This window comes from Lactuca sativa, chromosome 4 (assembly GCF_002870075.4).
Source record: "Lactuca sativa cultivar Salinas chromosome 4, Lsat_Salinas_v11, whole genome shotgun sequence".
Lineage (NCBI taxonomy): Eukaryota > Viridiplantae > Streptophyta > Magnoliopsida > Asterales > Asteraceae > Lactuca > Lactuca sativa.
In genome coordinates, this window is record NC_056626.2 from 45,584,896 (window position 1) to 45,610,253 (window position 25,358).

General features: G+C 38.7%; 1 protein-coding gene across 1 annotated transcript; it reads right to left on the reverse strand.

The window, feature by feature from the left end:
- Positions 1–2,199: 2,199 nt before the first annotated feature.
- Positions 2,200–4,420, reverse strand: LOC111914707 (GDSL esterase/lipase At1g28590). Its single transcript, XM_023910417.3, has 5 exons — positions 3,901–4,420; positions 3,284–3,505; positions 3,059–3,207; positions 2,695–2,971; positions 2,200–2,596 (listed from the first exon to the last, which is right to left on the reverse strand). The coding sequence occupies exons 1-5, from the start codon at positions 4,160–4,162 to the stop codon at positions 2,322–2,324; spliced, it is 1,185 nt and encodes a 394-aa protein (XP_023766185.1). The 5' UTR covers positions 4,163–4,420; the 3' UTR covers positions 2,200–2,321.
- Between the last annotated feature and the right edge of the window lie 20,938 nt (positions 4,421–25,358).

Sequence of the window (25,358 nt, forward strand, 5' to 3'; positions counted from 1 at the left end):
CATACCATACGATATTTCACTATTTTTTGTTCTCTTTGTTATTATTTCCTAGAAACAATAATTCATAATATGTTGGTAAAATATTATTTTCATAAAATAATATTTTTCCAAATAGATACAAGTGTCGATATTTTTTAGTAATCAAAATTTCGCTAATAAATAATCAATTATTAGTAACTTGATTCTTATATGATCATATGTCATTGGAAAATATCATTCTATAATGACTATTGGGCATCTCAATCTTCCATTTGCACAAGGTTCGTCATATGATGATATAGACAGTGGCGAACATCATTACCCCAATAACACACGACGAATAATGACATTCATCAACATCCAATTCCCAAAAGTTCAAAGCTACAATTTATGTATAAGGTAATTTTATCAGTTATCCCTTTGTTACATACATCATGTTGAACATGAGACTTGGATCGCAATCAATCTTATTTGTTGTTCAACTTTGGGTAATGTGTGTTAGATGTCTTGCTCTCAACACATAAGAGGAACAAATCTCATCTTTACTACATAAGCCTCTTGCATAGTTCACATCACATTTGATAATGACTTTTATAACTACTCAGTTAAGGATCAACATTTGACCACAACAAAACATTGAAATCCCAACGCTTAAGTCTTATTATGTATCTCAGGTATTAAGGATACAAAGATAGTACCTTTTATCAATTATCTAGGTAATGAACTTTTTTGAAGTGTTCACATATGACCATTGTGACCGACTGTAGCAGGTTACATCTGGTCATAATGGTCATATGTGAACACTTCCATCAAGTTCGTTACCTAAATGTAAAAAAAAAAAAAAAAATTACCTAGTTGTGAACAAAACGAAAAAGTAATTACCCTGATAAGTCAATTTTTCTATTTTACCTTCTAATTTTGATTTTTTAGAAAATTTAACCTAAATGATAAATATTCTTAAAACCATACCATTTTGGTAATTATCTTTTCGAAATACACTACTTTTGTGACAAAAAACAAAAAGGAAAAAACTCTAGATTTGATAGGGAAAAAAACACACCTTATAGAATTTTATTGTTTAAGATATTAAATATAAAAATTAAAATTTACTAGAGGTTAAAAGTATCATAGATGGAAACCGATAATATATATATATATATATATATATATATATATATATATATATATATATATATATATATATATATATATATATATATATCAAGGTTGTAAAAAACGTTCGACGTTAGCTAGTCGGTGGACTGGGGTTAAGCGATTAATCGGCTAGGCGGAGATTAATCGGGGACCATTAATTGCTAATTTGCGGAATTTTAAAAAATTAAATATCAATAATATCATATCAAAGTTCATAAATACCACTAATATCATAACAAAATAGGTTAATATGATTAATACAACACTGATCACGCCTCAAATAGACTCCATTGAGATAAAACTTCTTCAAAATATTAAAATTTCATCGTTTTATACTGTTTCACTCATAATGTTTGTAGCGATTAACCGCTAGGCGCCCGTTAATCGGTCGAGTAACGCCTAGGGATTAATCGGAGATTAATCGGGACCTAGTCGGGATTTTTACAACAATGATATATATATATATATATATATATATATATATATATATATATATATATATATATATATATATATATATATATATATATATATATGGTAATTATGCTACCAAAAAGGGCTTCCAACATCTTGTGACCAATTTAAATGCTCATAAATTGTTATAAATATTGTTTTAAGAAAATTTAATTGAATTTATTAATATTGTAAAAATTACAATTGACTACCTAAATAAAAATGGAAATTAACTTATCATGGTAATTATATTTTCCTTTTGTTTATATTTGGGAAACTTTTTTTTACACATCTAGGTAAAAAAAACTTGCTGAAAGTGTTTATATATGATCATTATGACCGGATGTAACCTGCTATAGCCGGTCATAATTGTCATATATGAACACTTCCAACAATTTCGTTACCCAGACGTGAACAAACCGAAAAAATAATTACCCTAGTAAATCAATTCCCCTAAATTGTATAACACTAGCTTACTTACTTTCATCCTGAGTTTAACTTGGAGTTTAGATGAGCTTATGGAAACTTCAAAATACAACAATAGTCGGATTTCATGTTTGATTATCGGATTTATTAGAACTTTTTAAATTTTGAGATATACATATTAACGAGTTGTACTCCAAGTGGCATTTGAATTTAGAACGGATTCTAGATTAAAGTACAAGACATGTAATTCCGGTAATCATTAAAATTACAAGCTAACAACATTTATTTTATGTGTATATAAAAAGGATTTAGACAGAATTCCATAATCCGTTTCCAACTTGTAATGTCGATGTTGATGTAGGAGCAGGACATAAGGAATTAAATTGGGGTGTAGTATACGCCCCTTGAAATAAACTCCGTGAAATTACTCTGTATGCCGATTCCGTTAAGTGGATTCCATCCCAATTAACATACGTATCCGGATCATCACACACACTCGCAGAAACTCCACATTCCATCGTTGCGTTCACATTATAAGGCCCTCCACCTCCACAACACGCCTTCAGAGCCCCGTTTGTGAATCCTGCAAAATTTCATAAACACCTCAACATATTCCAAAATGAATATGAACATGAAAGATGAAAGATGAAAGACCCTTTTGGCTTTTGGCTTTTACTTTACCATATTTATCTGGAGAAAGGAAAATTTGCATGGCAGCATTGTAGTAATCAGCATACATGATTACGACATTAGGATGAAGCTCTCGAAGGTGATTTAATTTCGTTTGCAGCAGTTCGTTGTGATATTCTGCAAATTTGTTTAAATTGATGAGGCAACCAGTTGTGTTATCATAATCTATCTTGTTTTCAGAACCACAGAGTGTTAAATATGCTGAAGAGCATCCGATTGGAAAGTTTCCTGGAACAACCAGTGTTTGAGCTCCCATATCGATTAACTCCTGACAAAATCATACGTTCAAAATGAAAATTGAGTCGAAGTTTTGTGTTTTTTATGATTTGAGTACTTTTTAGTTCTTAGTTCTTACATTGATTGCTGAGATGATGGTATCAATGACAAGAGGAACTAATGGTTCCACCTCATTGATCGGTTTTCCTGCTAATATTGGATAGTTGTAATCGTTTCCTCCAATCTCTCCCATTATGATCAAAGAACTTGCGATTAAGTTTCTACATTCTGCCAATACTTGCTTATCAATCAATCAATCAATCTTTATTATATGGTGTAGAAGCATATTCAAAAGCTTGGTTACCTGAAACGCTGTTGCATAGAGAAGGCAATGTTTGTTTAAACCATTCTAATTGAACTCCTAAAGATGCATTTGTCATTGAATTAACAATCCCTCTTGCTTCGAGAATTGATGAATTCAATGCTGTCGCACCCGCCACAGCATAATTCACTCCGTGTCCCCATGTCACCACATTGTCCTTGTCGTGCAGAAACGGTGGTAGCAATGGCAATCCAAGGCTTTCAGCTTCAAAAACCAAGAAAAAACCTAAAAGTCAATCACGAATCACGAGGCACATGGAGAATTTTCTGGACGAAAAAAAAGAGGTATCGATAATGAAGATTTAGAAAATTTCGGAAACTTGTGAACAAAGATAATGAGTCTCCGAGATTGAGGATAATTTTAGTGCGCAGTTAGCATTACACATGTGGATTTTTCGAAACAACCTGGATCTGATTTCGCATTTAAACTGGAATTTTAAATTACTAAAGTCAAACTGATTATATTTTGGGGCAATGCGTTTCGATCTTAGTCCAATTGATTCAGATCCTGCCGCCGGTTGTTCTATGGATCAACCATAACCATTCGCACTGAGGATTTTCACGTAGAGAAGAGAGGTAGGGAGAGGACAGAGAAGTTACCGAGGAAATCGATGATGAGGCGGCCATTGGAGCAACGACCGGTGGATTGATCAAAGAAGTTTTCTCCGTAAGGCGGCAGAAGAAGCGAAAAGACCTGATCGGATATGGAGGCCAATTGTTTTAGGTTGCCAGTGTCCGCTAGGGAGTCGCCGAAGCTGAAGATGGAGGTATAGCATCCGTCAGCATACAAGCTACCACTCGATAACAGCTGCAAAATCACTAAGAAGCAAGTAATAGACCAAGAATTGGAGGAAAACGCCATATCAGAAGAAAAAGAAGCAACTCCACTAATGTTAGGAGTCGAAAAATGGCGATTCCTCCATTCCAGCTGCACCTTTCGTTCCAAAGTTATAGCATGGACATCTATCAAGTTATCCAATCGTATTATAAAAATATAATATTCATTAGATCAGATCTGTTACACATCAAATTAATTGCAAACTAAAATATAAGATTATTTACAATCTGTTATTATTTATCTTGTTACTATGACCCATATTTGTTAATAAAAACAGATCAAGATATTTTGGTCGAGTTAAATCTAAATTATCATCCATATTAATCTTACTCGTCTCCTTTGATGTTTTTATATTAAATCTGATCTTTTTGGAACTTTTCACCAACTTTTGTGGTTTTAATATATTATCCCTACAATAAGTGAGTCTAGATTCAATGCGTATATTATTCATTAGAAATGGAAAATAATGAAGCAAGTGGTACTCTTCATAAAGCGAGCGGTGTGGTCAGTGGTGTAGGTACGATTTTTAAAACGCCGTTAATTAAACAAACACATTTCACTATTTTTATTTATACAGTAAAATATAAAAAACTGTTATTTCTTTTAAAAATTAATATCATAAAATACCTTATATATTGAATTTTTTCGGATTGAATTTCAATTTTATTTTTATTTTTTCGGAAAAAAAAAGCCTTTTATTTTTTTTTGAAAAACTTTCAACTTTTTTTTCCCCGAAAAAACCTTTAACTTTTATTTTGATTGTTTTTTCAAAAAAAAAATCTCACATTTAACAAGTTTTTTTTTCGGAAAATAAACTACTAAAAGCCAAATCATTAAAAAAACACAATGCCTTATTTAGAATTAAAAAAATCCGTAAGAAAACACAATATATAAAATCTTTTATAATATTAATTCTTATTTTAAATAGTATTGCGTTTAGAGTAAACTATGATATATGCTCGTGCTTCGCCACAGAATGAGATTTTTTTTGTATTGTATTGTTTGTTACCCATATAATTTTATGCGGGAGATTTTATTGTTTGATAATACATTTATATTTCGTTAATTATGTCTAATAAAAACAACAAAAGAAACACCTAGCAAAAAGACATCAAAACAAACACCTACCAAAAGAAGTAAGGAACTAGAATTCTTCTTTTTCTTTGGTTTAGTTATCTATCAAATTATTAGGGATAATAGTGGTAAATAATAACAGGTTACCTCATTGTATTATTAGTGACTATATACGAACCATAAGAATAAGCTACAAAATAAGTCCAATAATTAGCCAATGACCAACACCCACCTTTGATCAGCAAGGGAAAAAGTCAAAATCATTTTCAAGCTCATGCGAACTACAACAAAACACCTCATAAAATCAATCACAGTTACGAACTTTGAAAATAGAATTGCATAGATTTGAGTTTAAATAACGGATTTTTGATGCTTTTACAATTATAGTTTAAAAAACGTATGATATCATGTTATTGCAAACATCCAATAAATCATGGTATACTTTTATTTAAAATCGTATTTTAGCAATGTTCTTTTCTAAAACTTCTTTTTATAAAATAAGGTTTGGAGTTTGATAAGTCATTAAAATCTCAATTTTAAACTTATATAATTTTAATCACAAAATTTACCATTAGCTAGTTTTCTAATGATAATTCATTTTATTTTTAAAACATTTTTACCATCTTATGTTAAAAGATAAATTTCATTAAAAACAAACTCATTTTGATGTTATTTATGTTTAAAATATTATTTTGCATGTGAAATACAATCTAAAAACTATAACATAAATATAAACAATACAAGCATGTAAAACATATGTGCATAAACCAACCATAAAATAAAAATGTCAAGTTTAATCCTAAGGGACATAAAGGGACCAAAATTTCTTGTAATGTCCTTATGCTCCCATTTGCTTCAACATAGTGTAGCAAGTTTATAAAGTTTATAAAACTTTAATAAAATCAAGTTTATAAACTTTTGATCTTCAAAATGGTCACCATCTTAATTCTTGTTACATTTTTATAAAAATAAACTATTTCTAAAACTAATATATTACTTACAAAAATAAACAAAATGAAACCTATGTATTTAATTATTACATATCATATGAATAAATAAATATTACAACCATTCTAACAAATCAACACAAACACGTCATAAGAGGTCTATGACTAGTTTATGCACATCATACATATATATACTCAAAATTATATAAAACAACACATTGTTTTTCTAAGACAACTTTGGTGAAAACAAATGTATGTAAACTTTTGTCACTAAAAAATAACAATTATAGAATTGTCATTGAAAATATGTATGAATTTTCATACAAAAAGAAAACCATACATGTTTTCCAAACAAAGATTATACCAAATAATCTAATAATCAAACCAAGCTTGCAAAAATGGATCTGATATCAATTGTTGGGTTGTATTAAAAAATGTTTATCCAAGAAACGCTAAAAACGGAAACGAAAGCTTTAAAATTAGAATAATCACCAATGATCATTTTGCAGTCATGGAAATATTAAATCAATCACAGAAGCAAAAGTGTTATAACCTGTGAAGACTTTGATTCTCATGGGAGATGAAAGTTGATGAAGTGATGAAGCACTCTACAAGTATCTACTAAGCAAGAGTAAACCACTTCAACATGCTAGTCTTCACTTTTATTAAGTTGTTCTTAAGTCATTAAGAATTATACCAAATAAGCCTTAATGAGAACCAGCTTATGAAGTCTTAATTCAAGCACCAAATTACAAGAAATAAAGAAGAGTGAGAGAGGTGCAAAACTCAAAATTAACAGCCAACAAAAGGGAGAGACAGCAACAAAAGAATAACCTTTTCTTACTAGCAATGCACTCCTTTTATACATACTAATATGTACCAAATTCAAGCAAGCATTAAAGGAAAGTAAGGTCTTCATCTGAGAAACATGGAGTGGAGACGTGGCCTGTGACATCAAGTCCACCAAGTATCAAAGCAGCAAATACATGGCCTTGATAGTTGAGCAAGCAAAAAGAAAGTTAGATACTTCTAAATAACTAACAAAAAAGAAAAGAAAAAGAAAAGGAATCATGTATGATCTTAAAAGCTCCCCGGAAAAGATGAGATTTTAATAGCATAGGTGTTGTTACAACTCTTGATTTCCTATAATTGTTATATCTTTTTAGCTTCAGCTTAAGGTTGATGTTTTCTAACAAAAAATAGAGATGTATATAAATAAGTTAAGTGGAAGGGATCTTTAAGAAAGTAATGGAGTGAAACAGAGATGTCTGAAAGAGCACTTATAACAACTTACATAAGTCGGGGAATTAGACAGATGAAATGATATGAAAATAAAACCTCCTTGATGAATGTTGAGTTCATTAAGGTGAATATGGGCATATGTTATGTATATGTCTAAAGCAGTGATATCACTGTCAAGGTCAAATGCCAAAAATAACCATATTTATAAGTTTTAACAAAAATGCATGAAAGATATACATATACTATCATATAATTCCACCGAAGTAAGTAGAATTGAATTTATCTTCGGCGGTATGTATCCAATAATAAGTCATTCTCATCTACTATAGGAACTGCACTCATTTTAGCGGTTCTAGAAAATCAGTAGGAAATCATAAAAACAAACAAGACAAACCCAATATCGCGTATTTTTAACTTAATCATCACATTATAGCATAATGTTATTATTATTATTAATTACCTTGAACCAGTAAAGGCAAGACATCACTAAGAGAAGCATTGGATCTCAACATTGCAAATTGCTGACCATTTCATTCCCTAATCTTGGGGACCCACATGCCGAAAGGATTTGAGAATGTTAGATGTTGAAGTATTGGCAAGGAGCCATATGAATGTTTAAAATGTTTATAGATGTCTGGAAGGAATTAGTGGCTTGATTTTGTTAGAAAAAGATCATATGCATAATTACACACACACACACACACACACATATATATATATATATATATATATATATATATATATATATATATATATATGTGTATATATATATGGTGTCTTGAGCTCGGTCTTTTAGAAGACATGAAGCAAGTCTGACCTTTGCTCAGTCGGGACAACTGTTGGTGCAAAAGGTGTTAGTTACATCCGCTAACCAACGCCTGCTCGCAATCAGGTCCTTCTCCCCGTAATAATCTGGAGCCCTACATGCCCGGAAGTCCCTAAAGTTTGGTTAATGTGTCCCAATCAAAGCCACCATTTCAGAACGGAAAAGCCCAAACGCTCCTTTAACACCTCCATGATACCCTCCTTGATCGTACCAAATATCACAAGAGTCTGCTCAAGTATGTTACGGGTAATCTCAGACGAAATGAACTCTCGTATCTGATCATCCAACTACCCTGCTCCAAAACTTGAGCTTGAGCCCTCACCATCACCAGAACCACCAACCAGTCTGCCTCGAAGAGTCACCATACTGAAAATAGACCATATATATACCATCAGAATATATGGGTGGGAATTATTTGGTCCGAAACCAAAAAACCAAAAACCAAATCGAACTGAAATCGATTTCAAACCGAACCATATTCAAATTTGGTTTTCGATTTGGTTCGAGACCAAATTGAATTGTGAATTTGGTTTTTGGTTCGAGTTTCGGTCTCTTGATGTTTAAACCAAACCGAACTGAAAAAACCAAATTTCATAAATTAATTAATTAAATAATATATTTTATATTTTATATTAAATAAAAGTATTAATAATAAAGTAGAAATCATTTTAACTCATTTACTATTTAGATCATTTTGTATGAAATTTTAGATATTTCTGTTTGCAACTTTAGGTTTCTATGTTAAAAACATTTTTATTTATGTTTGAAAATTTTTTAAGTTTATATCTGGGTTCCTCGATTTTCAAACCGAACCAAACCAAATTAGAAGGTTTGGTCTAGAGAAGTTGAATTCGATTTGGTTCGATTTTTGAATTGGACAAAAAAAATTCAAAACGAAGAAACCGATTCGAGGAAACTAAAAAACCAAAAAACCGAACCGATTCCCACCCCTATTAGAATATATATATATATATATATATATATATATATATATATATATATATATATATATCGAGGAGTCTCATACTCTACAAGCTCCTTAGATTCATCGCAGTCCTCATTGACTCGAGTATGGATCCTGTGCTTTTAGTAGTACGGGCCCATAATACCTTCCACATTTATCCGTACCTTCCTCAAAGATTGATTTGATTCCTTCAAGTCACTCCTTACCCATACATAGAACCTCCACAAGACAAGGCTCCCAACACTAAATCTCTTCCTAGGTTTTCCTATGGCAACCACCACACCATCTTCCGCCATCAGCTACAGAAGGAACTCCTACCAGCACCCTCTAACTAGCTCACGAATACAATTACATATCACTAACACCAGATAATTCTTCGAATGAAAGGTCTCATACTACAACGGTTGGACTCAAACAAGAGTTGCGCAATAGAGTTTAAACCTAACCTTCTAAAATTATTTAGTTTCCGGAATATGTAACTTAGCTTATTCTCTTACTAGTTAGATGAAGTTAGTGAGAGTTCCTAAAAAGCACAAAGCAAGCATCATTCGAGCATTAAGTAATCGGAATCAAGCATAACCTAATCAGGTCATCCTTATCACCGACTGATCAGCACTAGAATGAAAGTCTACAAGATCATACAATAGGCATATAAAGACATCTCTCCTAGCATTCTATCATGAAAATCCTAAGCAGATCCTTAGCCCTAACTATCATGTGCTTCACAGATTCATGAGTCAAAGCATATCATAAATCATGTATGGGTATTTTGGGAAAACTTACTTGGCCTCGGTCGATTGCATGCACCACACCCTTTTCTTTTGTTAGAAATCCTTTTTATAAAACATTTCCTTTTGAAAAATTCTACCAAACCCTCAGTTTGAGTTTAGACATACCCGAGAGTACGTCTAAATCCCTCAAACTAAGGCTCTGATACCAACTTAAAACATCCCAAAAATTAAGATTAAAAAGTTTCATTTTTCAATTAAATAAAACTGTAATCTAAAACATCATCATAAAACCAAAGTGGAACAAACTGTATCAAATACACCATGAAACATTAGAGTAATCATAAAACGCTGAACGAGGTGGTGTGTGCACTGCAATCATGTTGGGCTCTTCCCTTTTGAACCAGTAGTAGCTGAAACATAAACGGAAAACTATAAGCACAAAGCTTAGTGAGTTCTCCAAAATGTCACATACCATACATATTAAACAGGTAATGGGACCTGCCCGTCATCGGGCCCCACCTGGCATTGAGCTCCGCTCGGTATGCAAATATGTTAGTCATCGGGCCCCGCCCAATATTCATATAAACATATAACCATACAACACATGCGATAATCACAAAGAAAAAAGCATACAAAGTAGTCATCGGGCCCCGCCCGACATCGAGCCTTGCCCGGTAAACATATAAACACATAACACAAGCAACAGTCATGCAGACATCTAGCATCCTATCATAATAAACCATGAGCCGACATTGGTGCCTTCGACCCACTAAACATGGTGAGGAAACTCACGTCTAACTGTTGAATCACTCAATTGAATCTCTGACTGTTGGCATGGAAAATCCCGGCGCTATCAAAATCAATAACATCCACTTATTAATTGGATTATGACCCATAACCAAAAGTCTAAGCTATTTAGCCCATAACCAGGGTAAGAGACCATTTTACCCTTTATCCAACTTGGCCCAAAGCCAAGGCCCAACTCAACTATTTAAAAGGCCCAAATCCTAAAGCCCAATTTTATGGCCTAATCTTCCAAATCGGACCCAATACCCATCATGGGCCTAAAATCCAAGGAAACCCACACATGTTAGCCCCAAGTCCAAAACAGAGGTCTAATAGCCCAACAAGGCCCAAACTATGAAATCCCAAACTATGGCCCTATACCCGAGAATGGCCAAGTCTAATGTCCATCTGTTGAGTGCGTGGAGCGTACTCAGATTGTACGCCTAACGTACGCCTCAAGCTCCCAATTCACTTCATTAAGAACTTAAACAGTTAAGACTTTTTTTTCCCAAACTCTCACATCCAGTCCCTAAGGGTGACTTATCACGTAAAGTTGGCAACTTTACACTCATCCATAGCTTAATAGGTCCCAAAGGTTTAACAAGAGGTTAATAAAGATCTTAATACATGCATGGATCAAAATACTCCATACAGTTGACATTTTTATGAACATGGGGACTGAATGGAGCTAAGATCTAACATCCATTGCTTCTAGAGTAGATCAAAAGATCGCCTTTAACACAAAAGACTCAAAAGTGCAAAAAATACACTATTAACTAGATCTAACATATATGCTCATCAAGGTGTGAGCTTTTACCTCAAAAAACTTGCAAATGAGAAGGTGATCATGGATCTACAAGCCCAAACTACTCCTCAAAGTGTTCTTCTTTTTCTTCTCCTTCAAAAACCACCAACAAACACTCTTTCAAGCTTAAAACTCACCAACTCACTTTAAGGTTTCGATTTCAGGATAAGGGGAGGTGGAAGCTGGTCTAAAATGTCTAAGAGATGAGTTTAAGTTGTTTAAATAGGGCACAAACCCTAAAAATTAGGGTTTGTCCTAGCCTTGCGTACGCCATGCATACTCCACGTACGCCCAACGTACGTGGGTGGAATCTGTGATCAACATTAGGCTAGTACGCTAAGCATACTCATTGAATATGCCCCGCGTACCAGTTAGGGACCAAATTGATAATAAATTTGCATTAAGGGTTGAAAGAGAAACTTACCAAAACTTGAATGTTACACAAATAATACTCTAATTAATAATTAGGTCATAAACCATAACAGGGAACCTAATTCATTAAACCCGACTCCTTAGGGTAAAAGGTCATTTTACCTTTTCCCTTAATCGACCCAAATAATCATGACCCGACCCACAAGCACCTGAAGCCTAAAATGGCCCAACCTTCTAAACTCACAGTTGGGAGTACACTAAATGTACCAAACTTGTATGCCCCACGTACTCACTGACCAGATATAGGGTTCGAACCCAGTACACACAACGTACATAAAAGTACGCCCGTCATAGTTGTCTATGAACCAATCCTCATATGGATGGCTTAATCCCTTGAGAACCTTTTGTCCAAACTTCAGATCTACTCTAACACAATGTCTTAATCCATAGAGTTGGAAGCTTTAAGCTTATGCATGGCTTAATAAGCCCCATAACCCAATTTTAACATTCTAACTTCATGAGAAGAACATCAACTCTTGCATGGTTGAGTTAAACCCATAAACCTACCATTTTTATGCACAAGGGACCTCATAAACACTAAGATCTACCATCCTAAGCTTCTAGAGTAGCTTATACTCACAAGAAACAACTCAAGGGACCAAAATATGCCAAGAACTCCAAACTAGCTAGATCTAATAGATGAATCATCAAGGTTGCAACTTTATACATTCTGATACCTGCCAAGATGATAAAGATTTTGGATCTTCAAGCTTCACTCCAACCAATGCTTAATCACTAATCTCCTACTTCTTCACAATGTACAACACCACCAAAATTTTAACACCAAAGCTCAAGAATACAAAAGGAAAAGGCTAGGGTTTCGTGGGGAGTCTTTAGAGGGAAGGAGGCTGATGAGGGGGCAACCTCAAGGTTCATAATGAAATTTAAATAGGGTCCAAATCCTAAAAATTAGGGTTTGTGGTATGCTTACGTATGTCTGGCGTATTGTAGCATCCCAAAATTCTAGACCAAAATTTTCATTTTGATATAACGATTCATAAAACAAGTTATAGAAAACATCATCAAAGTTATTTCATTTCATAAAAACCATAGATCATATGTCTCAAAAGCATGTCATAAGATAGTAATAATGTCAGAGTACAAATCCAAGAATCTCATATGTGGAAAATCGTGTGTGTGATGCGCTGCTACCATGCTTGCTCCTTTCCCTTCGAAGAAGGACCTGAAACAAAAACTGAAAACTGCAAGCACAAAGCTTAGTGAGTTCCCCCATCATACCATATACCATACAAAATACATACTGTCAAACATATCCGGGTACTGGACTACCCATTCGGTCTCTTTCAACCGGTAACTGCCTAGCATATCAGGGTGCTGGCCTATCCCTTTGGTCCTGTCGACCGGAACCTAGCCTAGCATATCAGGGTGTTGGCCTACCCCTTCGGTCCTTTCGACTGGTACCTCGCCTACCATACCAGGGTGTTGGCCTACCCCTTCAGTCCTTTCGACCGGTACCGAGGACTATTTGTGCCACCCGTAAATTTCTGGTCAACTCAAAGCCAAATAAAGTCAACAAGTCAAACCAGTAAACTCAAATGGTGCTTGCATGATAGGGCGTGCTCGTTGTTTACTAACGTACAAATTCTATCTTAATACTAAGTTTCACTCGGAATTTCAGAAGTTCATAAATTCTAACCCCTAAGCGAAGTGAGTGATGCATCGTCTCAATAAAGCACTATTATGTACACCTCGGGAGCGTAAAACACTCATAACAAGGCATAATCGGGTTTACGAACCTTGACTTACGGGTCCAAACACTAATAAAGGCCACCGGCAAAGTCTCTCTCGATCCCTCTCACTTTATCTCTTTATATCCCAAATCTCTCCCAAATCTCTCTTAACTTTTGATAATCACTAGGGGCATCCCGACCCTTAACTTAGTCAAAAAACCACTCGAAATGGGAAGATTAATTTGTAACATCCCAAAAATACCGGTTAAAAATTTCATTTTTAATTTAGATTAATACGTAGAAACATCATTACAAAACATTCATAACAATAATCCATGTCTGAAAACCGGTAATATCATAGTAATAATTCAGAGTACATCCCAGAAATCCATAGTGCGGAAAACAAGAATGTGTGTGATATGTCGCTACCGTGTCGGCTCCTTTCCCCTAGCTGAAGAGGTACCTGAAACAACAACTGAAAAACGTAAGCACAAAGCTTAGTGAGTTCCCCCTTCATACCACATACCATACAAACACATAACATACATACTGCCAGGCTATTCTGGGGTGCCTGACTACCCGGTACGGCCATTCTGGGGTGCCGACTACCCGTGCGGCCATTCTGGGGTGTCGTCTACCCGTGTCAAGCCATTATGGGGTGCTGACTACCCATGTCAAGCCGTTCTGGGGTGCTGACTACCCTTCGGTCCTAACGACCGAACCTCGGGGACTATTTCACCCCTACTACTACTACTATCACATATCATAACATAACATATTATCAGACATATCTGGGGTGTCTGAACTACCCTTCGGTCCTAACAACCGAACTCGGGGACTGCTCCCCTCCTACTACCTCTAACTCATATAACAAATCATGCTAACATATAAACATAACATCACATACTGTCAGACGTATCTGGGGTGTCTGACTACCCTTTGGTCCTAACAACCGAACTCTACTACTGTCACATATAACATATCATGCTAGCATTTAACATATCAGGTAGTAGCAAACCTAGATGATATCACAGAGACAATCATCTATACATCTTCGTCGCCCCTGGATGAATAGAGAATCGAGATTTATGCTCCTCCTCCATCAAGATCTGGTGCACGCCTCCGTGATACGGCACCCACACCCTACGGTGTAGTGTCAATAGTCCTCGGCTATCATAATCGAAGGAGGAAACCTGACCCACCACACGCTCGCTCTTCCGATGCTCCTCCTTGATAGCCTCCTGTTGAGCCTCCCGAATTTGCTCCAACAGGGGAGTCACTACGGTCATCCTCATGCAAATATCCCTGATCGGCGCCGCCTTGCGGCTAAGCACATCGGCCACCACGTTGGCCTTCCTCGGGTGGTAGAGGATCTCGCAATCATAATCTTTCACCACGTCTAACCACCGACGCTGCCTCATGTTCAGATTCGGCTGATTCATAAGGTACCTCAAACTCTTTTGGTTCGTGTAGATGGTACATCGAACCCCGTAGAGGTAATGCCGCCAAATCTTGAGGGAAAAAACCACCGCCCCCAACTCCAAATCATGCGTCGGGTAGTTCGCCTCGTGAGGCTTGAGCTGCCTCGAAGCGTAGGCAATGACATGCCCCCTCTGCATCAGTACCGCGCCCAACCCTGAAATGGACGCGTCACAATAAACCACAAAATCCTCTACGCCCTCTGGAAGGTCTAAGATTGGCGCCTCGCATAATCTATGTCTCAGTGTCTCAAACGCAGCCTGCTGCTCGGGTCCCCACCGAAAGACTACGGCTTTCTTCGTCAGTCGCGTCAGGGGTACGACTATCTTGGAGAATTCATGAATGAATCTCCGATAGTAGCCTGCTAATCCCAGGAAGCTCCAAATCTCGGATGGAGACTTAGGAACCTCCCATCTCATCACGGCCTCGACCTTGGCTGGGTCGACTAGAATCCCGTTCTGGTTGACAAGGTGTCCGAGAAATTGCACCTCGCGCAACCAAAACTCGCACTTGGAGAACTTGGCATACAAGCTCTCCCTCCTCAGGGTCTCCAAAACCTCTCTCAGATGCTCCCCATGCTCCTCCTGTGTCTTGGATTAAACCAAGATGTCGTCAATGAAAACTATCACAGACCGATCCAGCATCGGTCTGCATACGCGGTTTATGAGGTCCATGAACGCGGCAGGAGCATTGGTGAGCCCAAACGGCATCACCACGAACTCATAATGGCCATAGCACGTCCGAAACGCGGTCTTCTGCGCATCCTCCTCTCTGACCCTCATCTGATGATAACCCGAACACAAATTGATCTTGGAAAACCAAGACACTCCCTGAAGCTGGTCAAAGAGATCGTCAATCCTCGGGAGTGGGTAACGGTTCTTCACCGTTACCTTGTTTAGCTCCCGGTAATCTATACACATCCAATGCGACCCGTCCTTCTTTCTCACGCACAGAATCGGGGCTCCCCAGGGTGAACTGCTCGGTCGAATGAATCCCTAGTCTAACAGCTCCTGCAGTTGTGTAGACAAGTCCTGCATCTCAGGAGGAGCCAACCGATACGGTGCCTTGGCTATCGGAGCGGCACCAGGAATGAGGTCAATCCTGAACTCCACCTGTCGCTCCGGAGGTATCCCAGGAAGCTCCTCTGGAAAAACATCTGCGAAATCTCGCACCACCGGAACCTCGCTCACCGCCGCCTTACCCGCCCCCGGGTATCCATCACGTACGCGACATAACCTGCGCATCCCTGCAGAAGGTATCGCCTAGCCCTTGCTGCCGAATAGATTGTGGGTCCACACTGTGGCCTCTCGCCATGAATCGCTAACTCTCCCCCACCTGGGGTCCTGACTCGCACTAGCTGATGCGTGCAATCTATCACCGCCCCATTAGGGCTCAACCAATCCATGCCTATAATCACCTTGTTCCCACGCAACGGAATGAGAACCAAGTCTACCAGGTAGCGCTCCTCAAACAAACGCAATACGCAATCCCGAAACACCGTCGATGCTCGCACTGATCGATCATTAGCAATTTCTACCTCTAAAGGGCAATCTAACACGCCCGAAGACTCAGGAAACTTCTTGCTAAGCGCAAGGGAAACAAATGATCTGGAGGCACCCGAGTCGAACAACACCTGAACTGGGATGTCGTTCACATGGAACGATCCTAATGCATACATTTACACAGAAAGCACATGTCAATATCATAACATCATAAAAATAAAATAAAGGGGAAGAATCATACCCGTCACCACATCGGGTGCGGCGCGTGCCTCCTCGGTAGTCAGCTGAAATGGCCGACTCCTTACCACTGGAGCCTCTGCCTTGCCCTGCCGGCCATCAGTGATCCACGGGGTCGCAGGTGCTGGCGCCTTCACTGGCGTTGTGGCTGTCAACTGGGGACAATTGGCCTTCTTGTGGCCCCTCTGGTTGCAATGGAAACACATCAACTCCGATGTCTGTAACACAGGTGCAGGGTCGGTACAATCCCTGCTAAAATGCCCCATCTTGCCGCACTTATAGCAGCCTGATGATCCCAGTCTACACGCCCCCTCATGAGGCCTGCCGCATTTCCTGCAGCGGCCCAGTCCTGACTGGCCTTTCGGCCTACCATCTGATCCCTTGGGCTTCTTCCCCGAAGCCCCTCCCGTCTGTCCCTCCTCTGACTTCCGTTTCTAGATATGCTCCAAATCTATCTCCCTCTCCCTCGCCCTGGCAATCATAGAGTCCAAGATGGGGCAAGCTGAAAAACCAACGTTCTCCCGAATGTCAGCTCAAAGCATGTCATGATAGCGGGTCCTCCTCATGTCCTCATCACCCGCGTACTAGGGCACCAACAGTGCCCTCTCCCGGAACTTGGCGGTGATCTCCGCCACAGTCTCTGTCGTCTGTCTCATATCCAAAAACTCCCTGGCCAGCTGCTGAAGCTCGACAGCCGGTACAAACTCCGCCCTGAATCTGGTCACAAAGTCCGACCAGGTCATAGCCTCGACCGCTGAGGCTCCCAACGAGTCACCCACTGACTCCCACCAATCTCGAGCTCGGTCTCGTAAACACCTTGTTGCATACCTCACCTTCGACCCCTCGGGGCAGAAGCTAGTCAACTGTGCAGACTCGATGTCTGCAATCCATCGCCTGGCAGCAATGGGGTCTTTCACTCCGTGGAAATCTGGCGCACCACTGCCCCTGAAGTCCTTAAAGGACAGCGTGCGAGATCCCGACTGGCCAGATGCCATGTCGCTCCTGAACGCCCTGAGGTGATCCTCCATCAGCTCAACTATCCCTTCCTTGATCGACCCGAAGATGATGGGTGTCGACTCAAGGATACCCCTGGTGATCTCTGACACGATGAACTCGCGTAGTCCCTCATCTACCGGCTCGGAACCTGATCCCGAACCTGACCCCTCTCCTGAACCGCCATCTATCGGCCTCGATCGAAGTACCACCATTCTGAAATACATAAATAACAATTGTTAGTGATACTGCTACTTCTTGATGGATCACAACTACTACAAGTTCCCCGGTTTTATCTCAGACTTCCATAGTTCGGGTACGGATCCTCTGCTTTCAGTAGTACGGGCCCATACTACCTTCCACATCTATCCGTACCTTCTTCAAGGACTACCTTGACTCCACCGGATCCCTTATACCACTGCTACTCATATCCTAAGCTTACCCTAGGAATCCTCTGACTCTACCCAACCAGTCCTCAGCTGCTGAAGGCCTCCTTGTAATGCCAATTAGCCATTACCTGAATACCATCACATGTGATGAGGCTCAGATAATCCTTCGAGTAACGAATTTGTCCCTACAACGGTTGGACTCAAACAAGAGCTACGCAATAGGATCAAATCCAGCACTCTAAGATTATTCAACCCTGATCACATGTGACGTGACGTATTCACCTAATGGCTAACTCCTATTATTCAGAGTCCCACAAAGCACGAACCAAGCAGCATTCAGACAAGGGTAACAATCTCAATCAACTCTATCTGCTTACCGAAACTGTACTAGCATACAATGCTAAGTTCATCCTATCAGGCATAACCTAATCAGGCTATCCTACTTACTGTCTATTCAATACTAGCATGCAATTCTCATACAGCTGAAACATATAAAGCGGCACATAAGGCATCACTCCTAGATCCTTAGTCCTATTCTAGCATGTTGTTCCACAAAAGCTGATAAACATAACATAAACTTGTATGGGTACTTTGGGGAATACTTACTTGAGCTCGGCCGGTCGCGCACATCACACACTTCATTCTTTCTCAAAACTCTTTTCTCAATTTTTAGAAAACATTTTCTTTTTGGAAAATCTTTTAATCCCTCGATTTGAGTTCAGACACCCCCGAAGGTGTGTCTGAATCCCTCAAACCAGGGCTCTGATACCAACTTGTAACATCCCAAAAATACCGGTTAAAAATTTCATTTTTAATTTAGATTAATACGTAGAAACATCATTACAAAACATTCATAACAATAATCCATGTCTGAGAACCGGTAATATCATAGTAATAATTCAGAGTACATCCCAGAAATCCATAGTGCGGAAAACAAGAGTGTGTGTGATATGCCGCTATCGTGCCGGCTCCTTTCCCCTAGCTGAAGAGGTACCTGAAACAACAACTGAAAAACGTAAGCACAAAGCTTAGTGAGTTCCCCCTTCGTACCACATACCATACAAACACATAACATACATACTGCCAGGCTATTCTGGGGTGCCTGACTACCCGGTACGGCCATTCTGGGGTGCCGACTACCCGTGCGGCCATTCTAGGGTGCCGTCTACCCGTGTCAAGCCATTTTGGGGTGCTGACTACCCATGTCAAGCCGTTCTGGGATGCTGACTACCCATGTCAAGACATTCTGGGGTGCTGACTACCCTTCGGTCCTAACGACCGAACCTCGGGGACTATTTCACCCCTACTACTACTACTACTACTATCACATATCATAACATAACATATTATCAGACATATTTGGGGTGTCTGAACTACCCTTCGGTCCTAACAACCGAACTTGGGGACTGCTCCCCTCCTACTACCTCTAACTCATATAACAGATCATGCTAGCATATAAACATAACATCACATACTGTCAGACGTATCTGGGGTGTCTGACTACCCTCCGGTCCTAACAACCGAACTCTACTACTGTCGCATATAACATATCATGCTAGCATTTAACATATCAGGTAGTAGCAAACCTAGATGATATCACAGAGACAATCATCTATCATACGTCTCCTACTGGTGGGCCGGCATTGTGGCCTTAGACCCACTGCTACTGGAAGGTAACTCACCTCAAAGTAGTTATTGATCTGATCGGGAACTGACTGTCTACTGCTGCTGCTGCTGCTCCGGACGTCCTCCGGCTATAATTCCCACAAAACGATCAGTCAAACACTGCTAGATGTACTTAGGGTAAAATGACCCTTTTACCCTTGACCAAGTCGAAATCCAAGTCAAAGTCAACTTCCAGTTGACTGGACTCGCCGAGTCCTTCCCTTACTAATTCGGTCCTACTCGCCAAGTCCCTATCCCCACTCACTGAGTCACCCTTGACTCACCACGCGGGACTATGGGGCCGACTCGAGTCCCGACTCGCCGAGTCCGCGAGCAACTCGCCGAGTTCCTTGAGCGGATCCCCTACCCGCTTCCAATCCACACCAGAACACCCCATATGAGGGTTTGGGGTTTTGGGACTACGTTACACGGTTAATTCCGCGTGCAGGTACGAAGGGTTGAACCTTCAATGCTTAAACCCCTCTTGCTCTGTGAAAGTTCATATGACTCGCCGAGTTTGATGAACAACTCGGCGAGCTCCAGTCAATCTTCATAGGACTCGCCAAGTTGTTCATCCAACTCGCCGAGTCTAGGACCATCTTCATAGAACTCGCCGAGTCCCTCGACCCATTTCCCGAGTAGGCCAGATCTAAGACATGCAACGCTTCAAAACCACAGATCTATGGTCCTAGGGCATGTTTACCACGTAAAGTTGCAAACTTTACGTGCATGCATGGCCCTATGAGCTCAAACATGCAATTCCAAGCTCTTTAAGAGGTCCTACACTCAATAGGGAGCTCAATCACCTCAACCACAGAGACTTTATGCTACTAGAATGTCCAAAAGGTCCAAATCCGAAGTCCTTGCAGAACATTAACCATAAACACATAGAGATTTAGGTTCTTAGGGCTTAAAACCACTTTTTAGGGACAAAAAGGGGATTTAATGAACTAAAGATCAAGGTAGGAACTTTTCTACCTGAATAGAAACCCTTCACAGAGTAGAATCCGGATCTTCTTCCCTTCTTGCACTCTTCAACCTTCTCCTTCTTCTCCCAAGCTCCAAACCACCTTCACAATGCTAAAAATCACCCACAAAGACACAAAGGGGGCTAGGGTTTCGTTCTACAAATCTCTGGGAGTGCTAGGGGAATGGAGGCTGGGTTAGATCGTTTAAATAGGGTGCAAACACCCGGGTTAGGGTTTTAGTCCAGACAAGGTCCACTCGCTGAGTCCCACGAGCCTACTCGCCATGTAGGCAGAGTAGATCCCGCGTCTAGTCCCACTTCTACTCGGCGAGTTAGTCCTTCAACTCGCCGAGTCCAAGGTTAAAATGCAATATATAAGGAGAGTTAATAACCAAGAATACATACCAAGAACCAGGTGCTACATAATTGAAAAACAATAGTATAGGGTCGAAGCTCCCTTAGTACTGAATCCCCACCCTTGGAACTGAACCCTCTTAGGACCGAACCCACCATAGAACCGAACCTTTGGTCCGAGATCCACTCCCGCCTGCGGTTCAGGCTAACCTCAGTTCAACTCATCTTCGGTTCAGCCACTTTCGGTTCAATCCTATTTCGGTCCTTAGCCTCGTAAACCAAACCCTCCCAACCGAACCTCTAACCTCGCAGATTCGCCTCTTTTTCCCGCTTTTCGACCACTTTTGCTTTTTAAACTTGTTTTTGATGATTTTGACGCGGTATTTTCACCCAAACTCATATTTTGACATGTTAGACCCCATACATTCATATTTTAAACATATTTTGGGGAAATCTTTGCTGTATATAATATCTTTTGAACAAGATATTATCTAAGAGTGATTGACTTTTCCAAGAAGCTATGACACCATACCTACTTTATGTCACTATTCACACTTTACCTAGTCAAATCATTGTCCTTTTCTATTCTTCTCCAACACTCCATCGGGTTTCTTACACCAAATCTACCTAAAATATCCATATTACTCACACTTCCCAAAGGATTCATCTACCACAATCTTAAATCAAATATTCTCTCTCTCTTTCTTCTCATTTACTCCCTCTCTGGAAACAAGAGCTCCAGGAAGTCACGATTTCTTCCCCCACATTTGGTAAGTTATTCATTTCAACTCTTGAATATTCTACACTCCTTCAGTCAAATCATGGATTTCTTATACAAATATCGTCTTATTTGTTCTTAGGATCTCCAAATCCTTAAACATTATCCAATTGTTCTTGACTTGGAAACCTCTTTTCTTCAACATCCATCTCAGGGAATCACTCAAGGTGAGTTCATACCCTTACATTTTTAGGTTTTCTTCAAGTTTTAGGGGGGGGGGGGGGGAATACAAGTTACAACACCCAAAACATATTCTAAACTAAACCAACAGCTTACAACAGCAAAGTTATGGACTATTCACGAGTAATTTTGACCATCCTAAACTTAATATTTTTCAAAACTATTTAATATGAATTTATTTCAAGTTTATACCTTTCTAATGACTACTTCTACACATTCATACGATTTTTCTACAATTTATGGTGATTTTTGCAAAACTGCCTATCACTTCAAAACTGATTTCGGACCAGTCTGTGAAGATGGACATTTTCACACTGGTAAGATACCACTAAAAATCAAAATAAAAATTATGAAAAACTAGACACATTTTCTAAACTCTCAGAGCTTACAGATCTAGTTTTTGACTTACAGTGCTTTTCTACAATTTTTCTAAAAATAGGGACAGAAATGTTAAAACTAGTAAAAACGGTCTACAAGTTTATTAACACTTTGTAACATGTTGAGCAAAGTGTACAACCACGTTTAGCTACATATTTAGTGTATTTCATGTTAGTTTACTCCCACGTAGCAGAGTTAGTTATTCATAAGGGTTTTCATCCACTACAAACATGTAGGATAAAGTATAATAGGTACAGTTTATTGTACATTAACACTACAAACATATTAAGGAAGGTTTTCACTCACTCTACACGTAAACTCGTTAAATCCGGTTGTGAGACACTACTTCATTGTACTCTTAGAGTATTGTTAAAGCCTTGTATTATAACCATAATCTCTTGTAGGGAGAGCGTGATACTTGTGTATACATCTATATTGAGATTGACAATCGCGCACCCTAAGTTGCTTACAATAGCTAGACCGACAGGTCTGGGGTGACAAATGTCAAAACATTCTGACACTCGAAGAACGTTGTAACAGGCTTACTATATCAATTGCACGGTTATAATAACTCACATAGGGAAACAACAACACATATATTTTGTAGGGATTTTTACATTTCAAAAAGGGGTTTTCACTCACTCTACACATAAACTCGTTAAATCCAGTTGTGAGACACTACTTCATTGTACTCTTAGAGTGCTATTAAATTCCTGTATTATAACCATAATCTCTTGTAGGGAGAGTGTGATACTTGTGTATAGATCTATATTGGGACTGACAATCCCGCACCCTAAGTTGCTTACAATAGCTAGTCCGGCAGGTATGGGTGACAAATGTCAAAACATTCTGACGCCCTAATAACATCGTAACAGGCTTACTATGTCAATTGCACGGTTATAATAACTCACATAGGGAAACCACTACACATACAACTTATGGGAATTCCTACATTCATAAGAGTTTTATTCATTTAAAACTGCACTTACTATCATAAGTTTGGAAGATACTTGTACAATTCGGTCTTTGGGCTCTAAGACTACAACTCATTCTATAAGGAAAATATTGGATTTTTCTTGCACAGATAATACATTTACAAAGGAAGAAGTTCTAATTAAGTACTACTAAGGTATACTATTTCCAAGAATAAACATTCGCTTTTATCGGTCTTATGGTAGTTAAGACTACATTCCGCCTAGGATGGTTAGATTCCATATATAATTGCTTCGTGTATATATAATTTAGGCTCTATCAACTTGGAAATGGTTGGGAATGCCTTAGATCCTGTTCTTCATATGGTTGTGGGTTTAGGGCATACCCATTATTTTCGACGGATTATTCGATCTTGAATTCTATATGACTTTTATACACTGGGGATTATAGAAGGAACTTATAGGTCTTCCTAGGAGTACACTATTTTAAGACACAAAAGCTCAGGTAAATGGAGTAACTTATCCCGAGAGTATTCACACGTAAGGGTTGTATCATCATAAAACTACATAGCATCGTTTTCAAGTACAAAACAACTCTCATTTCAGAAATCATGCATCTAAAGGGTTTTATACAGATTTAAGATCTACGAAATATTACCACTCAGGAATACGATAACATTTATACATTTTGTTCTGAAGGGACTAAAAACTACATTCCATTTTACTAAGAAAATATAGGATTTTCTGGAAGAGCATATGAACATTTTCCAGGAACAAATAACTTATTTTCTAAAACAAAATACTTATGAACTTACCAACTTAAATTTTAATACACATTCAAATTTACTTGTACTCTTAGGAATCCAGTAGGCAGGTACACACGCAGGTTTTCAAGAAGACGGAGCATAATATCTTTTAGTCTTAGTTTTTACTATATACATTTGGAAGTCAATCAAGATATGTTTCAAATTCAATGTAAACACTATGATATCAATACAATTGTTTTTGTTGCTTTGATTACTATTATACAACTGTGATGATATTGTACATGACGTCCTCCGCCCTGAACATTTATGTCGTCTCGGTTTGGGGGTGTGACACTATTTCACCCCTACTCTTTTACATAGCATCCTAATGTATAAACATACAAATCATATATTGTCTAGCTTATTCGGGTGCTGACATACCCCTTCGGCCCTATCGACCGGTATTGGGGTCTATCCTACCCCTCCTACCACTATCACATAACATCATAGCATACTAGCACATAAAGCATAACAGATAGTGACATACCAGATAATTATCACAAAGACAATCATCTCTACTATAACTCTTACTAGTAGGTCGACATTGGTGCCTTTGACCCACTTCTGCTGGAAGGTAATTCACCTCAATGTTGTGAAGTAGTTGAACTGTCCTCGGCTCTGGGATCATCTTCTCTCAAACTCCTACACATAACAATCTCCTTTAATTACTCTTTCATACTCATAACCCCTTTAAGGGTTAGCTGGTTAATGGTCAAAGTTAAAGTCAACATCCTGGTTAAATTCAACATCTTGGTTGACTCAACTCGCCGAGTTGGTCCATCAACTCATCAAGTTACTTGATCCATGAAACTCTGGAAATCTCGATCCTACTCGTCGAGTTCTTTCATGAACTTGTCGAGTTCCATGATCCATGAAACCCTGAAATCTCAATCTTACTCATCGAGTTCTTTCATGAACTCGTCGAGTTATCCTTCATACAGAGTCGAGACTTTTTGCTCACAACTTGTCGTGTTCCTCCTTTAACTCGTCGAATTCCTCAATCTTCATAACATAGTCGTGACCTTTCACTCACAACTCGCTGAGTCCTTCCTTGAACTCGTT

Excerpts from the sequence above, each read along its gene's own strand:
- LOC111914707 (XM_023910417.3), bottom strand. The coding sequence starts at position 4,162 with ATGGCGTTTTCCTCCAATTCTTGGTCTATTACTTGCTTCTTAGTGATT. Across the intron at positions 3,506-3,900 it reads CCTCATCATCGATTTCCTCG|CTGAAAGCCTTGGATTGCCA; the intron begins GTAACTTCTCTG and ends TGGTTTTTGAAG. Across the intron at positions 2,597-2,694 it reads CCTTTCTCCAGATAAATATG|GATTCACAAACGGGGCTCTG; the intron begins GTAAAGTAAAAG and ends GAAATTTTGCAG.